General features: G+C 38.0%; 2 protein-coding genes across 3 annotated transcripts; one reads left to right on the top strand and one right to left on the bottom strand.

Annotated features, from left to right (window-relative positions):
* Positions 1 to 1,863: 1,863 nt before the first annotated feature.
* Positions 1,864 to 10,645, bottom strand: prrg1 (proline rich Gla (G-carboxyglutamic acid) 1). 2 transcript variants are annotated; one of them, XM_038272151.1, is made up of 4 exons: positions 10,527 to 10,645; positions 9,846 to 9,886; positions 7,605 to 7,765; positions 1,864 to 5,207 (listed from the first exon to the last, which is right to left on the bottom strand). In XM_038272151.1, the coding sequence occupies exons 2-4, from the start codon at positions 9,853 to 9,855 to the stop codon at positions 4,743 to 4,745; spliced, it is 636 nt and encodes a 211-aa protein (XP_038128079.1). In that variant the 5' UTR covers positions 9,856 to 9,886; positions 10,527 to 10,645; the 3' UTR covers positions 1,864 to 4,742. The 2 variants fall into 2 exon arrangements, with proteins under 2 accessions (XP_038128079.1, XP_038128080.1); XM_038272152.1 differs by lacking the exon at positions 10,527 to 10,645 and adding an exon at positions 10,351 to 10,453.
* A 3,996-nt stretch (positions 10,646 to 14,641) lies between these two features.
* On the top strand, positions 14,642 to 25,723 carry tmem47 (transmembrane protein 47). Its single transcript, XM_038272142.1, has 3 exons — positions 14,642 to 15,056; positions 24,128 to 24,268; positions 24,369 to 25,723. Exons 1-3 carry the CDS (start codon positions 14,831 to 14,833, stop codon positions 24,545 to 24,547), a joined length of 546 nt encoding a protein of 181 aa, XP_038128070.1. The 5' UTR covers positions 14,642 to 14,830; the 3' UTR covers positions 24,548 to 25,723.
* Positions 25,724 to 25,833: the final 110 nt, after the last annotated feature.

Raw genomic sequence — 25,833 nt, 5'->3', positions numbered from 1 at the left:
CAAGATTACACCAATGGAGGGGGAAAGACATCTATAATATGGAGAGACTGATTTATATCTTGAGATGGAACAAGAGAAATCTGTTGAATGTTGGGAAAAATAGATTATGCATGCTCTGAACCTGGAATAGTAAGACAATGCTGTAGGGAAATGAACGCGTTGTGAAACCATGATGCTATACCCATGAAAATGTGTTTTCTTTTTCTCTCCATTCTTTTCAAAATCCAAAATGGTTAAAAAAAAAAACCAAGTGTCAAAATTGAACATTATCGGTTGTAGGTGTTTGGACTCATAAGGGAATAAATTGCCACTTATGAAAGGAGTTTGGTAGGGAAGCAAGTACTTTAAAGAGCCCCTTCATATTCCGCTCATATAGATTCGTAGTTTCTGGATTTGTCCATTTATGGTAGATTATAGGGGAAGTTTTAACCCTTTAATGCCAAGTGTATCATATTCGGTACACGAGTTTTTGAGACTTCTGCTTTATCAGTGTGATAGTTTTGCTCTTGAAAACCCGGAGTTACACAATCAGACACATGTTGTGAACAGAAAATTTATAAAAGATTACACAGAAATGCCTAATGTATCAAAATTGATGCAAATAAATTATCCAATTTTGGTTATACAAAATGGATGTTTTTGTTTCCTTTCATTTGTCAGAACTTTCAATCCATCATTTCATGGTCCAGGGTTAAAGGGTTAAGCATTTATATATATATATATATATATATATATATATATATATATATAAATAAAACTTCCTTAAATACTCTTGGTTCCTAAGTGTCACAATGATAACCAAGAACAAAATTATGCTAATTTATCATACACTTCCTGCCACCTTGAATGAACTAAGCAAATAGTTACAAGCCTCCCTTTGGATAATTACATGTGCACTTATGTTTCATCTAGCAACAAGTTATTTAAACCCAACTGGTGCAATGAGTAGCTTTTTATTTCTGGAACAAACATAATGAACGACACATCCTGTGTTTATGGAAAAAGTGTTCGTCTGTTTCAGAGAGGTGAAATCATCTGCATGCATTAAGCATAGGAAACGTCTAAGGACATGGTAAAAAGGACCGCAATTTAATTAAAAAACTGTCCAATTTATTAAAAACTAGAAGGATAGTCCAGATAGAATAGAGAAAATATCGACAAGTGATCACTTTAAAATTTTGTGAAATCAAATCAAAGAAAAACAGCAGATCGGTAACAGTATGAGCTCAAAGAATTAGGTCAGCTGAATATCACTACCTGAATGTACTGAGTGACCAGGTTATTACATAAATTGATTTTTTTTTCTTTCCTGATGACACAGGCATGTTCTTAAAATTTTGAAGGAGTGTTCAGGGAGCAGGAGACACCATTTTCACACATGGGTCGGCCACCACAGAGTCCAGACATTAAACCCACTAAGAACCTGTGGGATGTGCTGGAGAAGACGTTGCTCAGCGGTCACAATATTGTCATGTTGAAAAATTAATGCAACAGTGGGTAGAAATAAATGTGATATTGCAGAAGCTAACGGAAACAATGCAACAAAGAAATGTGTGCCGCAATCAAAGCTAAAGGCAGTCCAATGAAAGTAGTGTGTGACCCCTTTTTATTGCCCAGCCAGTATATGTCAGTATAGTCAATGTGACACATCTACCCAAAGATGAAAGAAAGTTGGATCCAACTTGGGTTTCTGTACAATGAGAGGTGTACTTATGTTAGAGCTAATCAAAGAGCTATTCCTGTACCTTTTCTGGTATTAAAAAAAGAATCATACTTTCTAGTTTCCACATTTTAAAACAGAGAAATGCTGGGATTTGAACTTTTCCACCTTTTGTAAATCTGGTAAAGATCAGTGACAAATGATATTTTTGTGTCTTTTTTTATTAAAAATTAATAGCACTCTTCATTATACAAGATCTTATACCGTTTTTTTCATTGTGTTTAATTATATATAACATTTTGTTTAATAAGGCATTATAAAAAAAAAAAAAAAACAATAAAACAAGGCTCTGTGGAAGTACTGGTTAAAGTAACCAAGGTGACTACCGGCACGGTCCAGTCTCAGAGTAAATGCCGTAGTTTACAGGTCAGTTAATATACAAGTATGACAACATTCAATGCTAAATAAAGGTTTGTGCCCTGTGAAAAGATCAGCAAGGTTTATCTTTGCTAAGGAGTGTTTAACGGGTACATCGAGTGTTAAGTGCGGTGCACTCAGGAAAAGTTGCATATATATCAGAAGCACCAAGAATTAAGCCGACTTATCGGATGCTGGAAGTGAATCGTGAGAACTTCAACCGGACTCCTCCTACAGGTTCTTGTTTTCCTCACAGCCTACTGCAAGTCAATCACATTAGTATGAACACATTAACAACATTCCTATGCATTAAAAAAAATCAATGTTAGTTAACTTTCAACACATTCTATTCACATATACAGTATGTAAAAGTGTTTTTCACATGCAAAATATGGAGTTGGAGTATTGTGACTTTTGACACAAAATAATTTCTTTAATTTCCCTTCAGCTCCAGGATATCCTTTTTTTAATCCATATTCTGACCTCAAAGCAGAAACCCACAGGTTAATAAAGGTAATGAGCCACAGCTGTCAACAAACAGTGCAGAAACGGGTATGACCTTAAAAGACCAAGTTCATGCATTACCAGGTTAAGTTAGGTAATTCCCACCTTCCCTTTTTTTCTCTTTTTTTTGTATTAAACGGGAAAGATTAAAGTATTTCCTGGGAAAAGACACTACATAAACTGGGATTAAGACAACAATAAAGTGGAGTGCTTTTGTTAGTTTTGTGGAGAGGTGGGGGATTTTATCTTTAGGATTAACGCAGCTTTAGAGATTTATAATTATTGGTTATAAAAAATGTGACTGGCTGCTTCCCTCACAGTCAGCACACACAAAAGAAGCAACACCAAAAAAATTCACACGAGTTAATAGATCATATTCCAGTTTTTACACAATAGCTTTTGCAGTTCAGAGAGTCTGAAAACTGAACAAAAGAGGAAAAAAAGCCTTAAAACTAAATTTGTTGGCACCCTGGCAAAGCTGTGTAAAGCACCGTCAGATAACTGTTTTTTTTTTGTTTTTTTATCTCAGAAACATTATAATTGCATTTCCTAACGAATGTCTTGAGTACATTTATTTGAAAAGTAGAATGATTTTGAATTTTAAGAAGAATTTTCAGATTTATTCCCATAACACAAATGCAAGTGAAGTATCCGTTTCTAAATAACAACTCAATGACTATTTCCATGTGGTATAAACAGGATTTTACACAAGAGGCTTGTTTTCTTGTACAACCTGCAGCACAGCTTGATGGAGACCCGTATTTATCGCTCCTTGAAAGTATACTGTTAAAGAACTCAAGGCCATCAGTTCCCCACAACAAATATTACAAACCATCAGCAACTACACCGGTCACAACAGGAAAGGATTTTTTTTAGGCATCACTACGGATCCTTAAATCCTAAAAGATCAAGTTAAAGGCAACTTGATAACTACTCTTCAACAAACAGGAGAACAAGCACATAGACTTTCCTGCCCTACTATTACAAATAGAAATGGCAGCGCCTTGCTGCAGAGACTTTAATAGGAGCTGTAGGCTTAGATGAGGAAGCGAATGAGATTGGGTTTCTTCAAGGTGTTTCGCATAAAGTAAAGAACGAATGCACATCAGGCCAGCTGTTAACAGTGAAGGATGTTAACAGCCCTTCTTTCAAAGATCCTTCCAACAATAAGCTACAACCTTCGACTTCTACCCTATTCATTTCTATTTTTTCTTTCTTCAGCTGCCACTGGCTCTCCATCAATTTCCAATTCTCCTTCAGGAGCATTACATAAACAATCACCGTGATTTAAACATCCCGCGTCGTCCTTACGGTGCTGCGTTTATGGTCTCAGCAAACCTGCTAAGGATTAGACAAAGCTTTTGCCACCATTGCCCCTTTGACACACCCACTCTATCCTTCAGCCAATATTTGAGCTCTGTTAACTATTTCAAAAACACTTCAAAACTTCTGTTCGAACTTGCATTTATGTTATTTCCCTGTGTTTTCTACATGTGTTTGTCTTGTTTGTGATTCAACAAATCCATCTGATTTGGTACTAATGTACTATTGACAACGCTATTGGTCGCTTTTTATTTTCTTTTTCCATTTTTTCCCTCCACTAAATAAATCTAGTCAAGTTAAAGGTTTCCCTTTTCTTAAATTTTATGTGAGATAATGGAACTCCTAGATTATGGAATATATTATTATTTACGGCATGTTACACATCTTTACTAGGGTGTAATATTCTATTAAAGACCAATTTACCCAATTTAAAGCTGGTCTCAAATCCAAGATCTGGCCTTGTAGGTATTTTTGACAAAAACAGCATTAATAGATGTTGGTAAGAAAGTTCAGATTATGTCATTTAACCTAAACAATCTCCGTAGTTTGGCACTGATCTTCTTGGAAGTATCACTCAGACCCTCTAATCCACTGGTCTTAATTATAGCAGTCATTTCTGCCTTCACATGAGGTGTTGTTTGGTTTTGGTATTACTGTATAATTTCATCCCTTATTTTTCACTTCACCTAAACGATAAAAAGATTAGTGCAAATGTCAGCAGAACTGGCACCGGCTACGTTTGCATGAGTCCACTGCTGGACGTGAATGTTGATGCCTGGTGATCTCACAGTAGAAGCACTGCTAAACATGTAGGTTAGGGTTTTAGTTTGAAATGTTTTCACTTCCTTTGTCCACTGCTGATTCTTCCAGAGCTGGTGTTCACTATGTCATCATACTGGGGGGGCGGCTCTGTCTCTATATGGACATCTGTGTGGCCCACAGCATCTTCATAAGATGGCGGTGGATCACCCGCACTTCCTCTCGCCGACGTGATCTCAGAACCTGGATAGGCCGGGCTGCTGTGGATGCTGAGTTCTGATTGGTCACCGTGATGATATTCCCTCCCCCATTGGTCCATGGAGACCACAGACAGGACATGGTTGTGATGCGAGTGCCCCAGGCCTGGGCTGCGCTGAGAGCGCTTCCGGGAGTGGCAGCGCCACGCAGTGATGGCGACGGCGATAACGACAAGCCCAACCAGCAGCAGCGGCACAATCAGGTAGAGAGACTGGACTCCGCCGACCATAGAATCAAACCCGCTGGGTGGGTTGCTTTCCCGTACGTATTCCTCCCAGAATCGTTTCTGTGTTTAAAGGAAGACAGAAAGCTAGAGTCAAAACCATCAAGAGCTGCAAGATCCCAACAGAGTCTGACTAAAGAAAGCAGAAAACACAGCAAACAATTTCCTGTGAATACTTTTGGTTGTTTACCAATGAGGACAAAACCTTAGCAAAAACTAAACAAACTGAACGCCCATCTGCGTGAGTTCTCTCTGACAATGGCTTTTCATTTCTGCCTCCGTCTCTAGTGCGGCTTTCCTGCCGATAAAGATCGCTTCCTCCACACACACACAAAAAAACACCCACTTCCACAAAAGCAGGCCGTTTGATTTCAGGACTACACTACTGGACACAAAATCATCTCAAATAAAAAGCAAAAAACATGAAAAGTCTGTTTTTTAGATTGTAACTCTAAATATGAACTCTACTTTAAAAGACTCCTATGAGTTTCCTAAGTATTTCTTTCCCACCAGAAAATATGTTTAAAATGTACAAATATAGAAGTAAAATGTTACTCTCCCACTATTTAGGCAGGTATCTCAGACTGTTAGAGCCATAAGTAGTAATATTTGTTTTGAGAAAACAAAAAAAATGTGCAGCAGGTAACTGAAATCCTGTGATTTGCAACAATGCATCAGTTCTTGGCCGTTAGCCACTAACCAAAGCAGCTCCGGTCTACAACATAACTAAAGCTAATCCTGGGGGTTGCCTATACAGCATGAGCCAGATTACATTCGTTACTGCTGCTGTGAATTAAGGCAACTGAAACAAAACAGATTTGAGCCTTCTATGTATTTTTTTTTTTGGTCAGTCGTTTGATCGATGACTCCCTTTGTTAGGGTTAAAATCATGAAATTAAACCAATTCCCAGCTTTCTAAATGGGTAAAATAAGAGAATATACAATTTGTAAATATTTATAATGGCTTAAAGAGGTAGAAAAAGCTAATAAATAAATAAAAAGGGTGATGTCTAGAGACAGATGAAGACGTGCTTTAAAAACACAGGATGGGACCAAAAACATTCCACCAAGCACAGCAAGGATGTTTAGAGATGCTTGAAACCTAGTCAAAGACCTAGGAATTGAAGTCTCCAAGTCTCCATGACAACCACAGCAAGCCATCAACACAGCTGCTTATGAAAAAATATCAGAAGAAAACTCTTTCTGTTCAACTATCACAAACGTAAGTGTGATGTTTATGAATTTTACTGTACTAGAATTATACTAGATCCAAATGCTTTGGTTGGTGACATTAAGCTTAACCATTTTAGCATGAACCACTGTCGGTGGGTATGCCAAGTATCTGTGATGATGTTTCTTTTCCAAATGTCCACCTGATCTTACACTGTAAAAAACAACCTATACAATTTACCCCAAAAAAGCAAATGTAACAATTTGCATTTAGTTTGGTTGAATAAATTTGTTAAAATTTTATTGGCTATAAAAAAAATCCCGATTGATTAGGTAGAGTCTGCTCAACACTATAACTGAAGGACTTTTAATATAAAGCTTGAAGCTGGGATCAAACCAACAATCTCCATGCTGCAAGATAGCATGTTGCAATATGTCACTGTCCTCATTTTTCAACTGGTATCCCCACAGGGCAGCACAATTAGCCGGAATTGCAATTGCTGACTTTTTCTTTTTTTTTAAACAGGAAAATTAGAAAACAGAATTATGGTTGATAGATATTTTAAGGACCTAATTCCTTTACTGGTTGCAGCAGAGCAGTTACTTCTGGGCACACATGCAAATTGCAAGGCCAATATATATTTAATATTTTTACATTGCATTTCCTACTGTTAACACAAAATCATTTCTGAGTTAACTGATAAAGCACTTGCATCATGAACACTTTGAAAAACCGGGACATTTATTATACAAATCCAGTAAACTTCGCTAGAAAAGTGATTATAGGGCATCAGCTGGATAATGATCAAAAGATATGTTTCTGTCCTGGGAGCTGAAATGTTAAAGAAAAGTCATGGAGGTAGAGAAATAATGATATTTTCAAGATTTTACTTTTTCTTTTAAAGGTTCAATATTCTGCTGCCTTTGAAAATAAAAAATACACACTACAGGGCTCCATATTTTTGCCATTTTTACAGGAAAATTCCTCTCAGATTAGGCAGATAACCTTTACCAAAAACCTCCTCATTCAGCCCTGTTCTGAATAAGCTGTTTTGGCTTTCCACACCCACGTCCTCCTCAAGGCCACAAACCCACAACCGTAACCATGACAACCAGTCAGAATTTGTCAAAAAGGTGGCTAGGTGCATGGAATAATTCAGCAGCTGAAGGCCGTAGCCTGACTGATGGTCTGCTACAGTCTGCTCTGGACAGGTATTTCCCCTTATGACATCATAAGAGGAATGCTTCATTCTAAAAATAATCTATTGTGATGTCGTTCGGATGCTTTACCGTCTTCTCATCATTCTCAAAAGCTTCACGGGCCTCCTCATAGGTGCAGACCTCCTCGCGACATTCCCTCTGAATGTTCCCCAGCTTTATCTCCTCCAAGAGGGAGTTTGCCCTCCGCAGCCTCCTCAGCACAGAGTGGGCTGAATTTGCTGGCAGGAACACTGTAAAGAAGACAGTAACAGGAGAGGAGTTCAGGAGGGAGACACAAGGAAGGAGAACGGAAGAGACAATGTCAAAGCCAAATCAATGATTCCGAAACAAAAGTCAGAAAGACAAAAGTGACGAGTAAAGAGAAAGTTAATGAATGGAACAGCAAGTGGGAGGGAAGAGGGTACAACATTCAGGGGGGAAAAAAGACAAGAACCTTGAAAATTGGGAGAGCAAAAGAAGTGGAGGCCAAAACAAAAGAAGCAGAGTGGAGGAAAGACATGCTTGTTGCCCACATTTCTGCATAAAAACAAAAGCTGGATTAATTTGGCAATCTTTTCATGAAACTCTGGCTAAAGAGGCTTAAAGAGACAGGGCATCTGTCTCCTTATGACATTCAGAGCAGGAACACAGCTCTACAAGGTGTCACAGCACAGACTGATACTGATATCACTGGGTAGAAGCCTTTGTTTGACTCATAACATTAAAGGAGTTGGATCAACAAGATGAGGAAAGATGTAAAAAAAAAAAAAGAAAAGAAAAAAAGGGGAGAGACAATACTGAAGTCGGAAAACAGGAAATCTCAGATGAAAACAAAAAAAGGGGATTGTTTCCCAGATTTCCTCTAGCACCACATTCCAGTGTCTACTCAGAATAGTTTTTCAAAAATGGCCGAGATTCCTTTCTAACGAATGTCCCTCTGGTAATACAGATTTTCACTAAAACAAAAACAATCTTGGCTAAATGTTTTAAAACAGTATTTCCACAAGACTTGAAGATAATTGTTTGTGATGTTATGATTAGAAAATATCATCCACCAGGGCTTTGAAGAAGACTCAAGTACTTCATTTACACAAGAACTTTAAAAAATGTCATTAAAAACTGTCTAGAAGAAGGAAATTAGGAGAAATATCTTCCACAAAAACCTCAAAGTCCAACATGGCCACAATAGGTTAAATTTCCAAAATCCGACTTATTAGATCCATGGGAACTTTACACTGATATCACTAAAACACTCTAAAACAAATACTATTAAGAAAATAATAATGTTCCAGCAAACTTTCATTTGCACCTAATATTATAAAATAATGATCCTTCCTCTAAACAGTTCATGGAAAATCCCTTAATGGAAATAAACCAAACCCTAATAATTGCTGACCAAATCCCATGTCTAGTGATAACCTCCAAGTCTCTTCCTCATACATTTTCTGACACACTAATCCTCTGCTGGGGTTGTGGCGGGGTACACCCTGGACAGGTGGCCAGTCTATCGCAGGGCAACACACTCTCCATCAAAAGGAATCAAACCCAGTACCTTCTTGCTGCAAGGCAGCAGCCTTGCAGCAAGAAAGCCCCAGGCTTCCTCACCATCACCCTTATCTTTTGCTACCTTCAGACTGGCGCGCTTCCAAAATGTTTGTTTTCCTTTTAGTCAAACTGAACTTGCTGCACATTAAGCTTCCCATTATGGAAACAGTTAATGTTGATGTTATACATGTCCAAGCCTTGCTCAGGAAAATGCAAAAAGAAAGGTTAATAACTACAAGGGTTATCACACCTATCTAGAATGAAATAAATGACTGTTGCCCTGCAATAAGCATATAATAAATGTTGTGGCGGACAGGCGTAGCTTTGATCACATGGTGTCAGCAGTATTGTAAGATCACCTTTTTTTCTCACCTGGTGAGTTACAGTGGGTGGGTGATGTCTACTTTTTGTTGACCTTTAAGCGTTTTTTTTGGTCTCCTTTGCCCTTGATCACAACTCGAACCTGTGGATTCGTTTTTCTTTTTTTTGTATGCTGCATTGAATGTTTTGAAGATCAATAAAACAAAAGGATCTGAACTGCATCTTGGACTGAACTTTTGAAAAGCGAGCGTGTCAACAAGGATTCCTCTATTCAGCCGCTTGGAGACTCAGTTTGTTTGATTGTGACCAATAAATGTAATCTATAAATAAATGTAGTATGGAGAGAATAAAAGTGGCCCCTTGGTTGTTGATGGGTGGGGCCCTATTAGATTGGGCTAATCCAGGCTTCTACCCTGCTTGTGTAGAGATGAAAGTGTATTGTAAATAAACAGTGAATCAGCTTACCACTCCCCATGATTCCTGCCAGAGTGTTTGGGCTGATTTATCTGTGGAAGAGGTTACAAACACATTAAAAGGATTATAAAGAAAGAAAAGCCAAACTTAAAAACCTCTTTGTTTTTTACTAACTGATTTCTTTTTCAACCACAGACTAATAACCAAATGTTATTGCACTTAATGACCTGCATCCAGCATAGTAATCCAACCTTCTCACCTCTCTACTATTTCTTCCAAACCGCAGCTTAACTCCTAAAGCTTTAATTAACAAACTCGGTGTTCTGACAATATTTACAAACAACGAGGAGTTAAAGGGCGGTTTCGCTCCGTCTAAAGAAAGCCATGATTCGACTATAGCGACTGAAACGTTCAAACTGGAAGCTGGCTAATGAACGAGATCCTAGAATTCCTACTTCAGCCTAAAATTAGACAAGCCGCTAAAAAATTTAATAAATTCCTCCAAACAAAGAAAGCGGCGCCACCCCGGTACAACTACCTAGCCCAGATTGCTCACCGATTGACAGCTTTAGGTTAGTGTCGGTGATCTGATCCCGTCCAGCAGAGGATGGGATTTAATGAGGAGGGACGCTTGATTCAGGAGGCCGGGGTCCTCCTAGCGAGGCAAATCAGCAGACCTCCACCGGCTAACAGACAGAAGCAGCAGGTATGAAACCCGATCTTCTAGCTTACCTATTTTTGATACCAAATTGTGCATAAGCGATGTTCTCGATCCTCCGTTAACCAGTTGCTATGCGCCCAGTGCGCATGCGCGAAGGTCTGTTTGCGACCGCTGCCCCTGAACAGCCCCCTCCTCCTCCCACTTGATTAAAGACACAGCCACCAAAAACACAGCTCTATCATCTATCTATCTATCTATCTATCTATCTATCTATCTATCTATCTATCTATCTATCTATCTATCTATCTATCTATCTATCTATCTATCTATCTATCTATCTATCTATCTATCTATCTATCTATCTATCTATCTATCTATCTATCTATCTATCTATCTATCTATCTATCTATCTATCTATCTATCTATCTATCTATCTATCTATCTATCTAAACTACTGTTATAAACCACAGTTTGTTGCATGTTTAGTAACTTCCGCTAGCCTTACATGTTGCTGAAAGTCCTCAGAATGTAACATATGCACCAATCTAATAAAATGCAACAACAGATGAGGAAGACAGTTCTTGACAATAAGAATATAAAACCAGGTGAGTGAGAGATTTTTATCTTCAAATGGAGAAAACAGTGGTAAACCTTCCGCCTATCTAAATCACTCCAAGTGTGCATAACAACCCATCCAAGAGATCGCAAAGGAAAGCATGACAACATTTACAACATTGCAGGCCTCTTCTATTTATTCATGTATTTATTTAAACCAAGCTCTTTTAGGTAACACAAGAGAACAATTAGTCAGCTACCTGTTAAATTAGCCTGTTAATTTGTTTATTTAATACAGGACCACACACCCAAAACTAATCTGGACTTTGAACTGTATGTTTTTGCAGTTTTTCTTGTTTTGTTTTGTTTTTTAAATTTGCTGTAAAACTCAATGTCAAACCAGCACAATTCTAATTTCATCTATATAACTTGGAGGAAAGCAAAAATATAAACACAAACACTGACTCTCACATTCAGGATTTAAGAAACTACATGAAGTGTTCCACTGACATTTCTCAGATTCAGCTTGTTTTTGCTTAGATCATCTCAGCTCCTGCATAATGGCAGAATAACTATTCACTCAGTGTGTTTTTATATCTCTTAAATAACTTTTTGGCAGAAGCATTTTTATTTTATTTTAGTATAAGCTCTTGAATTAATAACCAAAATGTGCGTTTTGCAACTCCACCTAAGTAAATGGGACATACATTTTTATTTTTTATCTTTAATTGGGTGAACCAATCCTTTAACCCTTTCATTCATAGTGATCACTGCCGTGTACAGCTGTTTTTATATATATATATATATATATATATATATATATATATATATATATATATATATATATATATATATATATATATATATATATATATATATATATATATATATATATATATATATAAATGCGCTTTTATATATATAAATTAATAAATAAACTTCCTTAAATACTCTTGGTTCCTAAGTGTCACAATGATAAACGACAATAAAATTATGCTAATTTATCATACACTGCCTGGCCACCGTGAATGAACTAAGCAAATAGTTACAAGCCTCCGATTAGATAATTAGATGTGCACTTATGTTTCTTCTAGCAACAAGTTATTTAAACCCAACTGGTGAAATGAGTAGCTTTTTATTTCTGGAACAAACATAATGAACTACACATCCTGTGTTTATGGAAAGGTGTTCGTCTGTTTCAGAGAGGTGAAATCATCTGCATGTCCAGTTGTGTATATAGTCAAATCTTATGTAAGCTATTCCATCGTCATCCCATACGGAAAATTCCCATTTGTTGATCCTTGCAATTGAAAACAAAAGTCAGTGAAACCAAGATGACAGATACACAGGGTTTCTACAGGGGAGCTAAAGGAACCACCATTCCAACAGAATATCATATTACATCTGTAAAAATAAATTTCAACTATACAGGGGCGGATTTAGGAAATGTGGGGTCCTAGGCAAAGACAGGCAGGGGGCCCTCTGAATTGAGAATACAACACATAAAACAGACCCATTATACAGATATGGAAATTTTAATAGAATAGACATACATCATTTGTTCTACGTTTTGCCCCTCTTTTCTTGTCAATTTTCTTGTTGTTTTCCTCTATGTTTTGTACTCGGCTGATTTTTCATGCCGTCTCACAAGGAATGATAGATTTTTTCCAAGCAGTAAGCTCACTTAGCGGATGGCTCCATCCCGTGTTTCCAAAAAGGCGATCGCTTAAATAAAAAAACACAGTCCTTCTTTTCACTGTAGACAAGCCATGATCTGCTTATCTGTTTGTCCATTTTTCATTTGAATAAAATATTAGCTGCATTAATCATTACAGCAGACAAGATAGAGGAGAGCAGTAGGCGGGGTTACCGATCCACTTGCTCTAGAGAGCAGAGTTCTGTGCTTTTATATATTGTCGGCAAAGTCTCCAATAGCAGAAAAAGTCCCTAGATTTGGCACTAGGTGCTTTTTTGAAATAAAAGCACAAGAGGGGTGTTAAAAGTCACTAAATATAGCGGCAAAAGCACAAACTTGGCATAGTTTTTTTTTTTTCAAATGGTTTGCTGCTGTCTGTTTGGACATTTCCAAAAAGTGGTGGACACTGAAGGGGGGTGGGGGGTACTAAATAGGAATACTTGTTTTAACCATACATGTAAACAGAGTTTTATGGGGTCCCCAGGAACTTATGGCCCTAGGAATCTGCCAAGTATTGCCTAATGGCAATTCCCCACCTGCAACTATATGCAACTACTTTGTTGTATCTTGATTTTTTTCACCGTATAAAATGCATAAAGTAGACTTGAGTGGACAGATAAATATGTCTGTATAGAATAAAGACAGAAAACATTTTCTTCAAACCATGTTTTACTTTCCTAATGTATACAAACACTTAGTAAAAAATGGAGTTTATCATAACTCGTGAATGAGAAGTTTAATTGAGATGAATGGAAGCCATAGACTCTCAACACCAGATAAACAAAATCAGTTTGCAACATATTTTTTGCCATTAAAATAAACAGCTTTTTTTTCCAGCATGACTTTGGAGCTTTTTCCCTTTTGAAGCATTATTATCTGTGTGTGCCTGTGTCTGTGTTCATCAATATGGATTAATTCTGAGGTTTTTCCCTGAGGAAAGAGAATTATTAAAGTTTCATTATAAAATAAATGAGCTATGTAAGCCGTTCTCTCTGTATCCGAGGGAGAGGGATAGACAAGAAGGGGGCATGAAAATGAACTATTATATACATAATTTATCATGCAGTTTTAAGAACATTTTGTAATAAATTAAACATTGCTCAAAAAAATTTAAAAAATAAATAAATAATTGTTCTTGTTAAGAATTAAGACTGCATAAAAGTGGTTTACTTTGTAAAATATGTAGCCAATTGCCTCTTTAAACATTATTTTAAAATAAAGGTTAAAATTTTATTATTTTCCTAAACATGGAGAAGCAGCATTTAGTTCCTATGCTCCACTTATCTGGAACAAACTTCCAGAAAACTGTAAAAGTGCCGAAAGCCTGAGTTCCTTTAAATCAAAACTAAAAACACATTTGTCGAGATTGCCTTCGACTGTTCTAGTTAAACATTTCAACTGAAACATCATTAGTTCCACTTTTTTATTTTTCTTTAGTCCAACTGTTTTTAATGTTCTTTTTTATTTCTGCATTTTTTATTTATTTATTTATTTATTTTCCTACTTGCTTTGATTCTGCTTTATTTTCCTATGTTTTAATCATGTAAAGCACTTTGCATTGTCTTTGTACTGAATTGTGCTATACAAATAAATTTGCCTTGCCTTGCCTTGCCTATGGTATGGAAGAGGATTAGGGCCACTGGGAAAAAAAAAAGTTAACTGATTTTTACATTTTATTTCAGTTTAGTATGGGAAAAAGTCCGAATTATGACTTTTTTCCCCATACTAAACTGAAATAAAATCTAAAAATCAGTTAACTTTTTTTTTTCTCCAGTGGCCCTAATCCTCTTCCGTACTACGGTCCTACAGATTATTTTTGCATTAAAATGAGCAAATGTAGACTGGTTAACTAGGAGTACCTACAGAAAGGCACTAGGACCCAGCAGGTATAGCACAGTGTTTTAGGAATGTGCAGCTGCAGGGTCCTGTCAGCAGAGCGCACTGCGCGCAGCAGCAAGACGCGCAGTTAATGAGCGGGACCCTAAAGCACTGACAGGGGGGATTCATCCTCACTCTGGATATAACTCACTTCATAGACTATAGGAACAACACAAACCCTCCAATGTTGCCCCTTTTCTCCTCTCCCCTTCTCCATTTGAATTAGCCAGACACTTTTTGGGGGACATGGCTTCATCCGTTAGTGGCACAGAGGAGATCCGGGTGTCGGTGCTGACGCCCCTGAAGTTGGTGGGACTTGTGTGCGTCTTCCTTGCGCTGTGTTTGGATGCCGGGGCCATCATGAGCCCGGCGTGGGTCACAGCGAACGACCAGTACTACCTGTCCCTGTGGGAGTCCTGTTGGAAACCCGTCAGCTCCGTGGACTGGTCCTGCAGCAAGACGCTGACTACTGGTGAGAAAGACGCGCATGTTAGAGGGACTTATCCACAGTTTAATTCGGATGCACCAGTTTTTTAGGTGTTTCATAGGGTCTGCACTGTGAATTGATCCAAATGGGGGTGCAACAGACACCCACATTCATATTCAAATGTGCGCAGCGGCCACAAAGGATCCTAGCAGGCAGATCAGTGCAGAACCGATTTAGTTGGGTAAAATGATAAAATATCACCTAGAGAAAATGTTTATCTGGCCTTATTTACAATTATTCTCTAGTTAACTGAAACCGCACGAGTTAAGGGGGCGTTTGGGCTGCGCTTTTCTATGGCAGTAGACAAAATAAATCAAAGTTTACCCTTGAGTGAAAATGCTGAGAGGTCAGTTAGATTTTTCTGTCTGGATTTTTTTTATTTTTTTTTTTGCGCAGAATGATGTGGGAATCCTATCCTACCGGGAGCGCTCCAGATGGAGTTTCATTTTCCCTTTTGTTGCGCAAAAAATGAGCCTTTGTGTGGGTTCCTCCACCGGCCAAGGAGCAAGGGCAACCCAGAACACAGAGCTCCCCAGAGATCCAGATGCCTGGAGATTAGTTACCAGGGAAACAATTGAAACACTTGAGAAATGCTGGTTTTAGCGTTTATAGGGGTCTTCCTCATGTTGTCCCCTTACTAGGCTGTATGGTTTACAACAGCCCATATCTTTAATCAAATAATATGTTGAGTCATCATTTAAAATTTTATCTATGTGAACATTATTTAATAAAATCCCAGATGATTAATAACCTTGGATGATGCTATTATTACAAATTAGTTCTTCTTAGATAAAAAATAACATATTTTTGAGGATGTGAAGCTGTGTTAAACTCTTAACAGTGAACTCCTTAAAGTAATAGCTCAGAGTTGTTTTTATTTATGAAGGTTAGGAACAGTCAGTGTCTGATCTGCAGTGTAAAAGTATTTCTGAAAGCTGAGGCTATGGTAATCAGTGCAGGGTCAAAGGCAAAAATATATCTTCTATGTTAAAACAAATCTCCTTATTGTGTCTTTATAGGGGACCCTCAGTGAGCATCAATATAACACAGCCACTACAATATTTTCCTATGAGCAATGTCCCGTCAGGGTGCTGTTTAAGGGCATTTTTCACACTGAAAAAATAATGCAATCATTTTTGGTATCTAGTTAATCATATTTAGTTACTTTAACACAATTGTTTTATGTCCTACCATGTTAACATGAAAAAAAATTATTGAAGTCAAAAATAGTTGCTTTATTTTTTCAATGTCGGCTACATACAAGCAAAAACATAATCGTCTTTCTTATTGTTGATTTCATTGATCAATAGCTTTCTTGTTACCACTCTTCTTTGTTTCTTTTTCCACGTAAATCTAAAAGATGACTAAATTTAATCCGGGGATATATTTCAGGGTAAAGCAGCCCTCACTAACTGTTTTTTTCAGCATTGTACAAATCAGATCTAATTGTAAATGATAAAGCATGCACTGGTTCTTCTGTCATTTCTCTGAGGGTGTTTAACATTTTGAGCCTGTTCCCCAATAAATATTTCAATTTCTTCTCTGCCTCTGGCCTCCTCCTGCGTGCAGCGTGGTGAATTGTGTTTTTGTTAGCTTGACAAAATGTTTTCTTTCTGTCTGAGATGGGTCACACTGGCCCCCATTCCTACTCAGTCAGCGCAGACAAAGTGCTCTTCGGAGCCACATAAAGACATGCAGTCTCTATGTCAGCTATCAGCAGCAGAATTGTGCCACAGTGAACGCACGCAGCAAACTTCCCATTTCTCCAAGCTTCTGCTTGGGTCGAGACTATTGATTTGAGGTCCAGGAATCAGTTTCTACCCTCTTCCTCTAGCCTTCTCCCCATAACAACCCTGCTAAAGTTTTCACTTGGTGTCATGCTGAGGGCATAAACCTAATCTTGTTAGTCTGAAACAGCAGCTGGCTGCCTAGATATGTTTGAACTTTTAAAAAGAAAACAGGACGCAGGGGCTTTTCTGTTAAAAAAAGCTACATTAGAAGACCAGATATACAATACACCTTATGAAGAGAATATACCGTAACTTTATTTCAAAATTTATATATTTTTGGTCCAATAGATTACAAAAATTATAGGTTTAAGTATTTTCATCTCTTTCTTTAAAGCCAATGGGTATATGCACAAAAAAATGAACTGATTCATTCAGGTATGTTTGGCCACTTTCGTCATGTTTACTGACGCCAGGCACACCTGGATGAATCACTTCATCCAGTAGTGAAAGGCTGTGTCTGAAAGTTACAGGATGGTAGCTCTTGAGGACTGGACTTGAGCACCCCTGCACTATATAGTGCCCTATACAGTGATTAGGGTAGACATTCAGACACAGCCTTTCACTACTGGATGAAGTGATTCATTCAGGTATGTTTGGCCACTTTCGTCATGTTTACTGACGCCAGGCACACCTGGATGAATCACTTCATCCAGTAGTGAAAGGCTGTGTCTGAATGTCTACCCTAATCACTGTATAGGGCACTATATAGTGCAGGGGTGCTCAAGTCCAGTCCTCAAGAGCTACCATCCTGTAACTTTTAGATGCATCTCTTCTCTAAACTGCCTGAATCTAAATTTTCAGTCACCAGCTCAGCAGAGGTATGGTACAGAAAAATCAACATATTCGTTGCATCAGAAATTTGCAGGATAGTAGCTCTTGAGAAAAACTTGAACACCCCTGATATAGTGGTTGCGCCATTTTAAATGAGTGTTTGAATGTCTAGTTCAGGGGTCTTCAATGTTTTCCAGACCAAGGACCCCCAAACTGATGGCGAGATGGAGCGGGGACCCCCTAACTATATATATTGTATGAAATTGTGTCCTATAGTCCCTCTATTACAGATGGAGTAATGTAAAGAAATTAATTTCTCCCTAAAATTATTAACGTTTTTCTGATTCTGATTCCTGGTTGAATGGACAGGTGTTGTGAATGAAACAGTGCCCAGCTTGAAAGAGCTCCTGTGTGTGGCTGAATGTGTGCATTGATGACTGAAAGACATCTTCTGCCTCCATTTATCTGTTTACTACAGAGTGCTGAATTCACGTTAATGAGTATTTTGCAGGGGGTGAATATAAAAATATCAACTAACCATGCAGACCCCCATGCAGTACCTCCGTGGACCCCCTAGGGATCGCGGACCCCCTGTTGAAGACCTACGGTCTAGTGGATGAAAGAGTAGTGGACTCAAAATTTCCCACAATGTACCTTGAAAAGAAGTGATCATCCATGGTTGCTAGACGAGAAGATATATCCCGGAAAGATTTGTGTGTAGAGCTCTCCTCACAATGCATTATGGGATTTGCTGTCACAGTGGCCTGCTGTCACCTACGACTAAAAACAAAGATGGCACAGGTATTGCGCAGTGGAGGCGGAGTTATATGAGCAAGGGAAAAGTAGTGATCAACTGTCTGAACGGTCAGTTAACTGAGTTCATTAAAAAGTCCATCATATATTTTTATTATATACCCGTTCAATATAGTGATTGAGGGATATAGGGGTTGGGGACACAGCCAGGAAACAAAGGAGCTGCCTTACATTCAGGGAGTAGTGAAGTTTTGCATAGAGCCCATAGTGTACATCCACAAATTATCGTTTTAAAAAGTTAAAAATTAATTTAGCAATGTAATGGCTTTGTAACCTATTGATTGGCTAGATTTGATGGAGGCACACTTGTGTGGGCATTTTAAGTCTACACCTTAAACACCCTAATTCCTTGTTTGACATAATGATATATATTATTTATTTGGAGGTACATTTCAAGTCATTCAAGGTCACCTTTGAAACAAAAGCTGGAAACATCAAAAAACATTTAAACAAGTGAAGTGCTTAGTGTCCGATGTGACAGTGAGTAAGCCAGCTTGAAAAGGTGGGGTTTAAGTTCAGACTTGAATGATGTGATGGTGTCAGACTGTCTTTTGTATGAGGTGGAGGGAGATCCAGAGCAGCTGAAGGCTTGGGTGCCCATGGTACTGAGGCGTGACATGGGGTTGGTTAACAGTCCAGAAGAGGTTGGGTGGAGGGTATTGGAGGAAGACGATGTGTGAAGGAGGTCACAGAGGTAAGTGGGGGCTTGATTATGGAGAGCTTTGTAGGTAAGAAGTTTTTTTTAGTCAATGGTATTGTACGGGGAGCCATTCAAGTTCGATAAGAACGGGGTTGATGTGGCCCAGTGATTTGCTAGAGGTTATAATCTGTGTTGCAGAGTTCGGAATGATTTGTAGTCTGTGGAAAAGTTTGGAGGGAACTATAGGGCATTGCAATAGTGAATCTGGGATGAAAATGTGTAATTAGAGTAGGGCTGAAACCTTTAATCTTATTTTTAATGATCAATAATTGAAATCAACAACTCTAGCACATGCCTTATTTTGACAGAGCAATGTACCTAGAGCATTAATTATATCAAAATTGTAAAAAGTTTTAGTTTCACCTGGTTTAAATTCTGATAAAATCTGCTTTACGGAACATTTTGCTATCCAATTATTAATAGATTAATGGAAATAATAACAGACAGATTAATCGATTTGCAAAATATTCCTTAGTTGCATCCCTAAATTAGAGTTATAAAAGACATGTGAGCAAGGATATCATTAAATCAGTCACAGGTTCTGTTAAGATGACTCAAAGTCCAATGAAACCGCTGTGAAAAACTGGGGGAAGGATGGTAAAAATGTCTCATCCAAGCTATACAGATAAGCTAAAAAGCATTTCAATCAAATAATAAAGAAGGTATTCAAATGTTCGGCTTTAAAAAGAAAACATCATTCAATCATCATTTAGGTGTTTAGCAAATTCTTAGTGGTTGAAACAGAAAAAAGTTGCCTTTTTATACATTATATGTAAATATTTAACTCCCACGGTATATTTATTTCACATTAACACACACATTGATTGGAGGGGGGGTTGTTGGTGAAGTTTAAACAAGTTTAGGCTCAACATTAGAGTTGGAATGTGGGGCAGTCCTGTAACAGCAGCATGTGTCGATTCCAGGCTGGTGTGAGAAGAGGCAAACACTGTGGCGCCAGCATGTGAGACAGTCCAGCTCAGTGAGGGGCAGGGAAGGCAAAGCACATTAATAATGTAATATTGATCCCATTTCTGGGAGCTCATCTTTTCTCAGAGGATGGTCACTGCTCATCCAGGTGGCTGCAAAAGGCCTTGGAACAGAGCATTTTGATCCAAGCGCCGTTTGTCTACTGATCTGAGGCAAAGCGGGTTTTTAAAGTGAAAAGAAGATACTTGGGGCTATTCAGTGACACAAATCTGCTCAAGACAAAATAACTGATATGAGACCTGGAAGGTTTATCTCCATTAACACTTCAAATGCACAGGCGGGAACCTTAATTAAATCTCAGATCAGATTTTTTCCTGTACTGTATCTCCTTTTCCATCTGTCATCACACGGGGGCACAGATTAATAGTTTGGCACTTCCTATTTGTCAGAGCCTTGAAGCACTCCCATGTCTGGTTGTGCTTCTTGTGCAGCAAGTAGGCTCTGCTCCAAATTTGAGATGAGACGACTTTCTGCATCCGGCTGTTTTTCGTAAACCCCCGATAAAACCCAGCCAACTGAAACCAACCGGAGGCCGAAGGCAGTGAGCCGACCCAGGAAAGATATCAGAGCAACAAAGCATTGCGACAACTGCAGGTCAAGTCACTGTAACCCACTCTGAGAGGCAATGAACAGCGAGGGGTCGTGGTGTGTAACTTGTGTAACATGAAGTGAGCTCTTTCCAACATCCTGTGGTGACCCGGCCAATTATATAAGCCCCAAATCCTCCACCATATTTGGTCAGAAGTAGTTGATTTATGTTTATATTTGAGCTCCTTGGCCCATCGAAGAAAGTTCTCTTCCAAAAGAAGTGGGAACTTTAAGCAGCTTATGCCCCTCCACATCTCTGCCTACATGTTTCGATGATTTTATGCCCCGACAGAGAGGGAATCTTTTTGGCAATACTCAATGGGTTTTTTTTTTGTATTCCCTGGCCTCTCTAAAAGGCATACAAAAGATAAAATCCTTTCAAAATGCGGTCTCTGAATGCTCACACCTATTATATTGAGTCATGCCTGTAGAGAACTTGATTCCTTTTATGCTTTGATGTGAAAGCTATACTCCACCCTGCATGCTTTAAATGATTTCCTCCTATGTAATCAGATTCCTCGCCATAATATCCTCCTCATGTTTACCTATAAACCTCCTGTTTCCCTGAAAAAATAAAAATAAAAAAGATTTCTAATCTCTAAACAATAACACTGTCTCTGGAGCTCATCTCCCGTGGCTGTTTAAAAGTCTGATGTGATATCATTAAGAATCCTGGTTTTAAGAGGTCGGACCAAAAACGTATTGCTTTTCAATGCTTGAGAAAAGTGTAGCTGCTTATTCATACTCTTTTATTACATTGAAAAAATATAGACATTTATTTGTTTTCCTAACAAATGAAAATGAATAGTAAATCAAAAGAAAAGAATACCTGAAAATGTATGTCCAACATCTCAGAAGTTGGATTTTGTCTCTTCTTGCTTTAAACATTCACAGATTGGTATTATTAGACTTTCTTTGTTAGTTTTCTGACACACATAGTTTCTTTGCTTTGATTCTGGTTTTATCTGGCTTTCTTGCCACTTCTTTCATTGAAGCTCAACAGTTATCCCCAGCAAGGACTCTCTGCAGCTTCTCCAGAGCTAAATGATCCTCCTATTCATTTCTCTGATTAATGCTCGCCTCGCCAGCATTTCAGCTATTAGGGCTCAACCTTTTTGATAAAAATATTGCGATAGTGATTATATTTTGATTTTCTTTTGCACTAAACACAATCATACAATTTTTACTACAGGATTTAGGACCTTGGGAGCTTGTTTTTTCAGAGTCAATTTTTGCAAGACCTTACTGTAACGTTTGTGTGTAAAAGTGCTAACTTCCATTTGCAGGCATGAATCTGCAAGCTAGCTGCATCTTTCTCTATCAACAGTGTGGTTGCAAACTCACTTTAGGTATATTACTGCAACCTGCCATTTAATTGCATTTAATTGTCCAACCCTATCAGCTACTGTAGGTGGATGGCCACATCTAGAAAGGTTTGCAGATGTGACATATTTTTTTTTTTCTAGATGATGGATTGTAAAATGCTTTGCTGTTTTCTTATGCTGAGATTGAATGACACACAGGTGGAATCCATTTAGTAATTTTGTGTCTGATTGGAAAAAATGCTAACACTGCATTTGTTTTATGGTCATCAGAGTACGGGAAGCTGAATACAAATGTATGCCACATTTTTCACACTTCATTCTGTGTAAAAAAGAAAAAAAAAGAAAAAGAAAACCCATACAGCAATATTTATTCCCCTTCACAATTCCACTTATTGTAGCTGAGGGAAAGCTGATGGATCAGCTCTGTCCCAGGATGCTAAAATAACACGCAGTAGCAGCTGGCACAATGTCTCCATCCCCAATGAAAAACTACTGCTGCCAGCTATTAGACTTTTCAGTTTTCATCGTTCCATCAGGCCCAATAAGTGTTTATAACTATGCTGTTAGTTCCTAATATTCATCTGCCCTGTGAGTGTTTTTGTAAATCATTACCTTTATTTGCAAATATTTTAATCTTATTTTGTGTTTATCGTCACGTGTGTGAATAGGTTGTTGTTTATCTTAAAAGTATTTCATTTATTCTGAGTATTCATTTTTAAGAAGCTATATAGCCTTTTCTAACCTTTATTTATTTTTGTTCTTTTCCTAATTTTATATTGCTTTGTGTTTGCATATTGCCTGTTTGTTTTAAAAATAATAAATATCCCCACTGTCGGAGCATATAGAGTATTCCTCTATTCTATTCTATTCTATTCTATTCTATTCTATTCTATGCCTTGTTTTGTGTTGGTGGAAAAAAAGGTGCAAATGGGAAAAAGCTAAGTTTTGTTTTTTGTACTTGTTTTGTTTTTTACTTTTGCAAGGGCCTTTACATTTCATTTAACTCTGGGCCATCAGTTATTTCCAGTTCAGGGTTATTAGGAAGGAATCTTAGTCAACTTGCAGAACATGCTGCTGGCATAACTATGCTGGCATTAACTATGGAGCATGGAGAGATTCTCATTATCTGAGCTAACCTCTCACAGAATCCCTTTTTTTTTAACCTTTCCTCTGCACTGAGAGTCATTACTGAAAATGCTGAGATCTGTGCTTAGCATTCTTGTCAAACTGGAGAGCGCTGTGTTGGGACTGAGTCTTGTCTCCTAAGTGGTTCACCTCCTTTATCTGCCCCCGGTCATTGATCCCAAGAGGCTTTGGATAAAAACATGCCTGGACATTAACAACACTACCAGTCTCTGAACCAGAAATACTTTGTGTTTATACTGTGGTTATTCACCACCAGCTCAATTACATAGTATAATTTTATTTTCTGTCACAAATGCAGAAAAAGAAATGTTTTCACACCGGCTAAAGAAGTGTAAAAGATTCAAGATATTGATTGACGTTGATAATGTGCTTCTGTTTTTAATCCTCCATTTTACCATCAAGTTTCCTGAAAGTTTTAGGTCTGAGTTGGTCATAAGGAAGATTACATTTCTGTGTGCTAATTTGGCTAATGTGTACTAATGTGTTTTTTGGATTATAACCCTGTTAGAAGAGCCAATAATTACCCATTTGTAGGTTAATGGTTAATTTGACAAGACAAGTAGGCTATTTCAGTCTTCAGGTTTTTAAAGGCTCAGAAACCCAAACAAGGTTATAAAGGCCTTTGGAGGAACGTCAGACCCACAGGATCCTAGATCCTCTACTTTACATAACAGTGAGCAGAAGGTGCTTCTACATATATGCACCCTGTATCTCATTTTAGACCCTGTAGCATTTGAGTTTAAAGTTTAGAATCTTACATTTTTACATCTTACATTTAATTTCTGACAAATTTCTCAAACTGTGACATTGTTTTTTTCTTGAGACACACTGCTCTATACTTGCTTTTTCCATCTATTTATCTGTCTTCTCCTTATATAAACATGGCTATTGAGGGCCTTTTTTCACTTACCTGCATGCACCTTGTGTTTTTCTCAGACTGGCAGATCGCCACACTGGCCACACTGCTCGGGGGAGCCGCCCTCACCCTGCTCTCGCTCCTCACGGCTCTGATCTCCCTGTGCGTCGGCTCAAGGGGTCGCTACTACAAGCCTGTGGCCATCATGCTGTTCTCTGCAGGTCTGTAGATTTCTGTGGGAATTTAGTGACTATCTCAGTTGCATTTTTATTATTTTGGTTCATTTTTTTGTTCATTATGGATTTCCTTTTCATTTTGCAGTGGTCCTTCAGGTCTGCAGCTTGGTGTTGTTTCCAATCAAGTTCATAGAAACAGTCAGCCTGAGGGTGTACCATGAGTTCAACTGGGGCTACGGGCTGGCCTGGGGATCCACCATCTTCTCCTTTGGTGCCGCCATTCTCTACTGTCTGAACCCCAAGAACTATGAAGATTATTATTGAAAATTGTCACACACACACAAAAAGCAAAACAACAAAAAACAAGCATAAGGAAACAAGTGTTTTCAGGGTGTGGTTCATAAACTGTATGTCCCTCACTGCACAATCACAGAATGGAAAACAGTGACAGTGTTTGTATCGTTTTTTTTTTTTTTTTTTTTGCTTACTGTCTGAAAGACATTCCTTCCTATGAGTTCTTTTCTCAGGCTAAACTGCAACTCCTTATCAAAAAGCCAAACCGAGTCAGTAGAAAGCATTCGAGACATACTGTTACTAATCTGATAATTATGTGCTGCTCATTTAGGCCAGAAATTCTGGAGCATTGCAATTATAAACTACTGAGAGCAGAGTTAGTCTGCGATTTAAGCGCAGAGAGGAAGACGTCCAGCTCCAGTAATATCCTGGTGATGACAAAGCGAGGAAGACCAAGTAACATTTTACATCTCCCCAGAGACGCACCACGTCTGGAAGTTAACCAACCTTTCAACCTTTTCAACAGAAGAAAAAATGATCATGGAGCAATATTTCATTCTCTATTCCTAATTACATTTCTGACAAATGATTCATGAGAAGTTAAGGGCTAATTTTGAAGGAAAACATTCCACAAGCATCTTCTAAATATGACACAGGTTAGAAACATCTGCTGGTTCATTATTAGCCAGATCTATCAAGCATGCTTGTGTCGATTTTACAGCACAGTTTGAGTCACAAAGTTTTTTAATAAAACTGATGTACTTTATGTAATTATGTGTGCATAATATAGCAGTATGCAGTCCAATAGAAGAAGAGTGGGAAGAGAAATGGCAAATGACCATGGCTGCTGAGTGAACACACTAGGATCAGGGGTGTCCAAAATTGCAGTCCAGGGACCATTTATTTCAGTCAGAATGATTTTATTCAGTACGCTAAGACTCTCATCGCAGTTTAGGAGACCAGCTTACTAGTTAAGGTAGTTAATACAGATGGTACACTTGGTAATAAACTTTAGGCTAATATTTTCTCTGACATGGTTTCTTTCGAAAGAGATGCATAGCAGATAAAATATGTTTGGTGCAACAGAAAGGGTTCAGCTTCTAATATCCAATTCGTTTTTTTGCTTTAATATTGTTTTGTATGCAATATTTAATATTGCACCAATGGTTTACATTTATCAGAATTTTTGGACCAAAAAAAAAAAAACTTGGTGAATTGATTATTTTACTGAGGCAAAAATTTGGGACAATTCTTTGCATTTTTCATTCTGCATTGATTTATAAATATAGTTAGAAATTCACAACATGATTGAATTT

Source organism: Cyprinodon tularosa, unplaced genomic scaffold, assembly GCF_016077235.1.
Source record: "Cyprinodon tularosa strain WSP-4 unplaced genomic scaffold, ASM1607723v1 ctg82, whole genome shotgun sequence".
Taxonomy (NCBI): Eukaryota; Metazoa; Chordata; class Actinopteri; order Cyprinodontiformes; family Cyprinodontidae; genus Cyprinodon; species Cyprinodon tularosa.
Note: the sequence above shows the minus strand (reverse complement) of the source record. Positions and strands in the feature narration are given on the sequence as shown.

Coding starts and splice junctions, on each gene's coding strand:
- prrg1 (XM_038272151.1), bottom strand. Junction 5,208..7,604: donor TTGAGAATGATGAGAAGACG/GTAAAGCATCCG, acceptor CTTTAAACACAG/AAACGATTCTGGGAGGAATA.
- tmem47 (XM_038272142.1), top strand. CDS start 14,831: ATGGCTTCATCCGTTAGTGGCACAGAGGAGATCCGGGTGTCGGTGCTG. Junction 15,057..24,127: donor CAGCAAGACGCTGACTACTG/GTGAGAAAGACG, acceptor TGTTTTTCTCAG/ACTGGCAGATCGCCACACTG. Junction 24,269..24,368: donor CATCATGCTGTTCTCTGCAG/GTCTGTAGATTT, acceptor TTCATTTTGCAG/TGGTCCTTCAGGTCTGCAGC.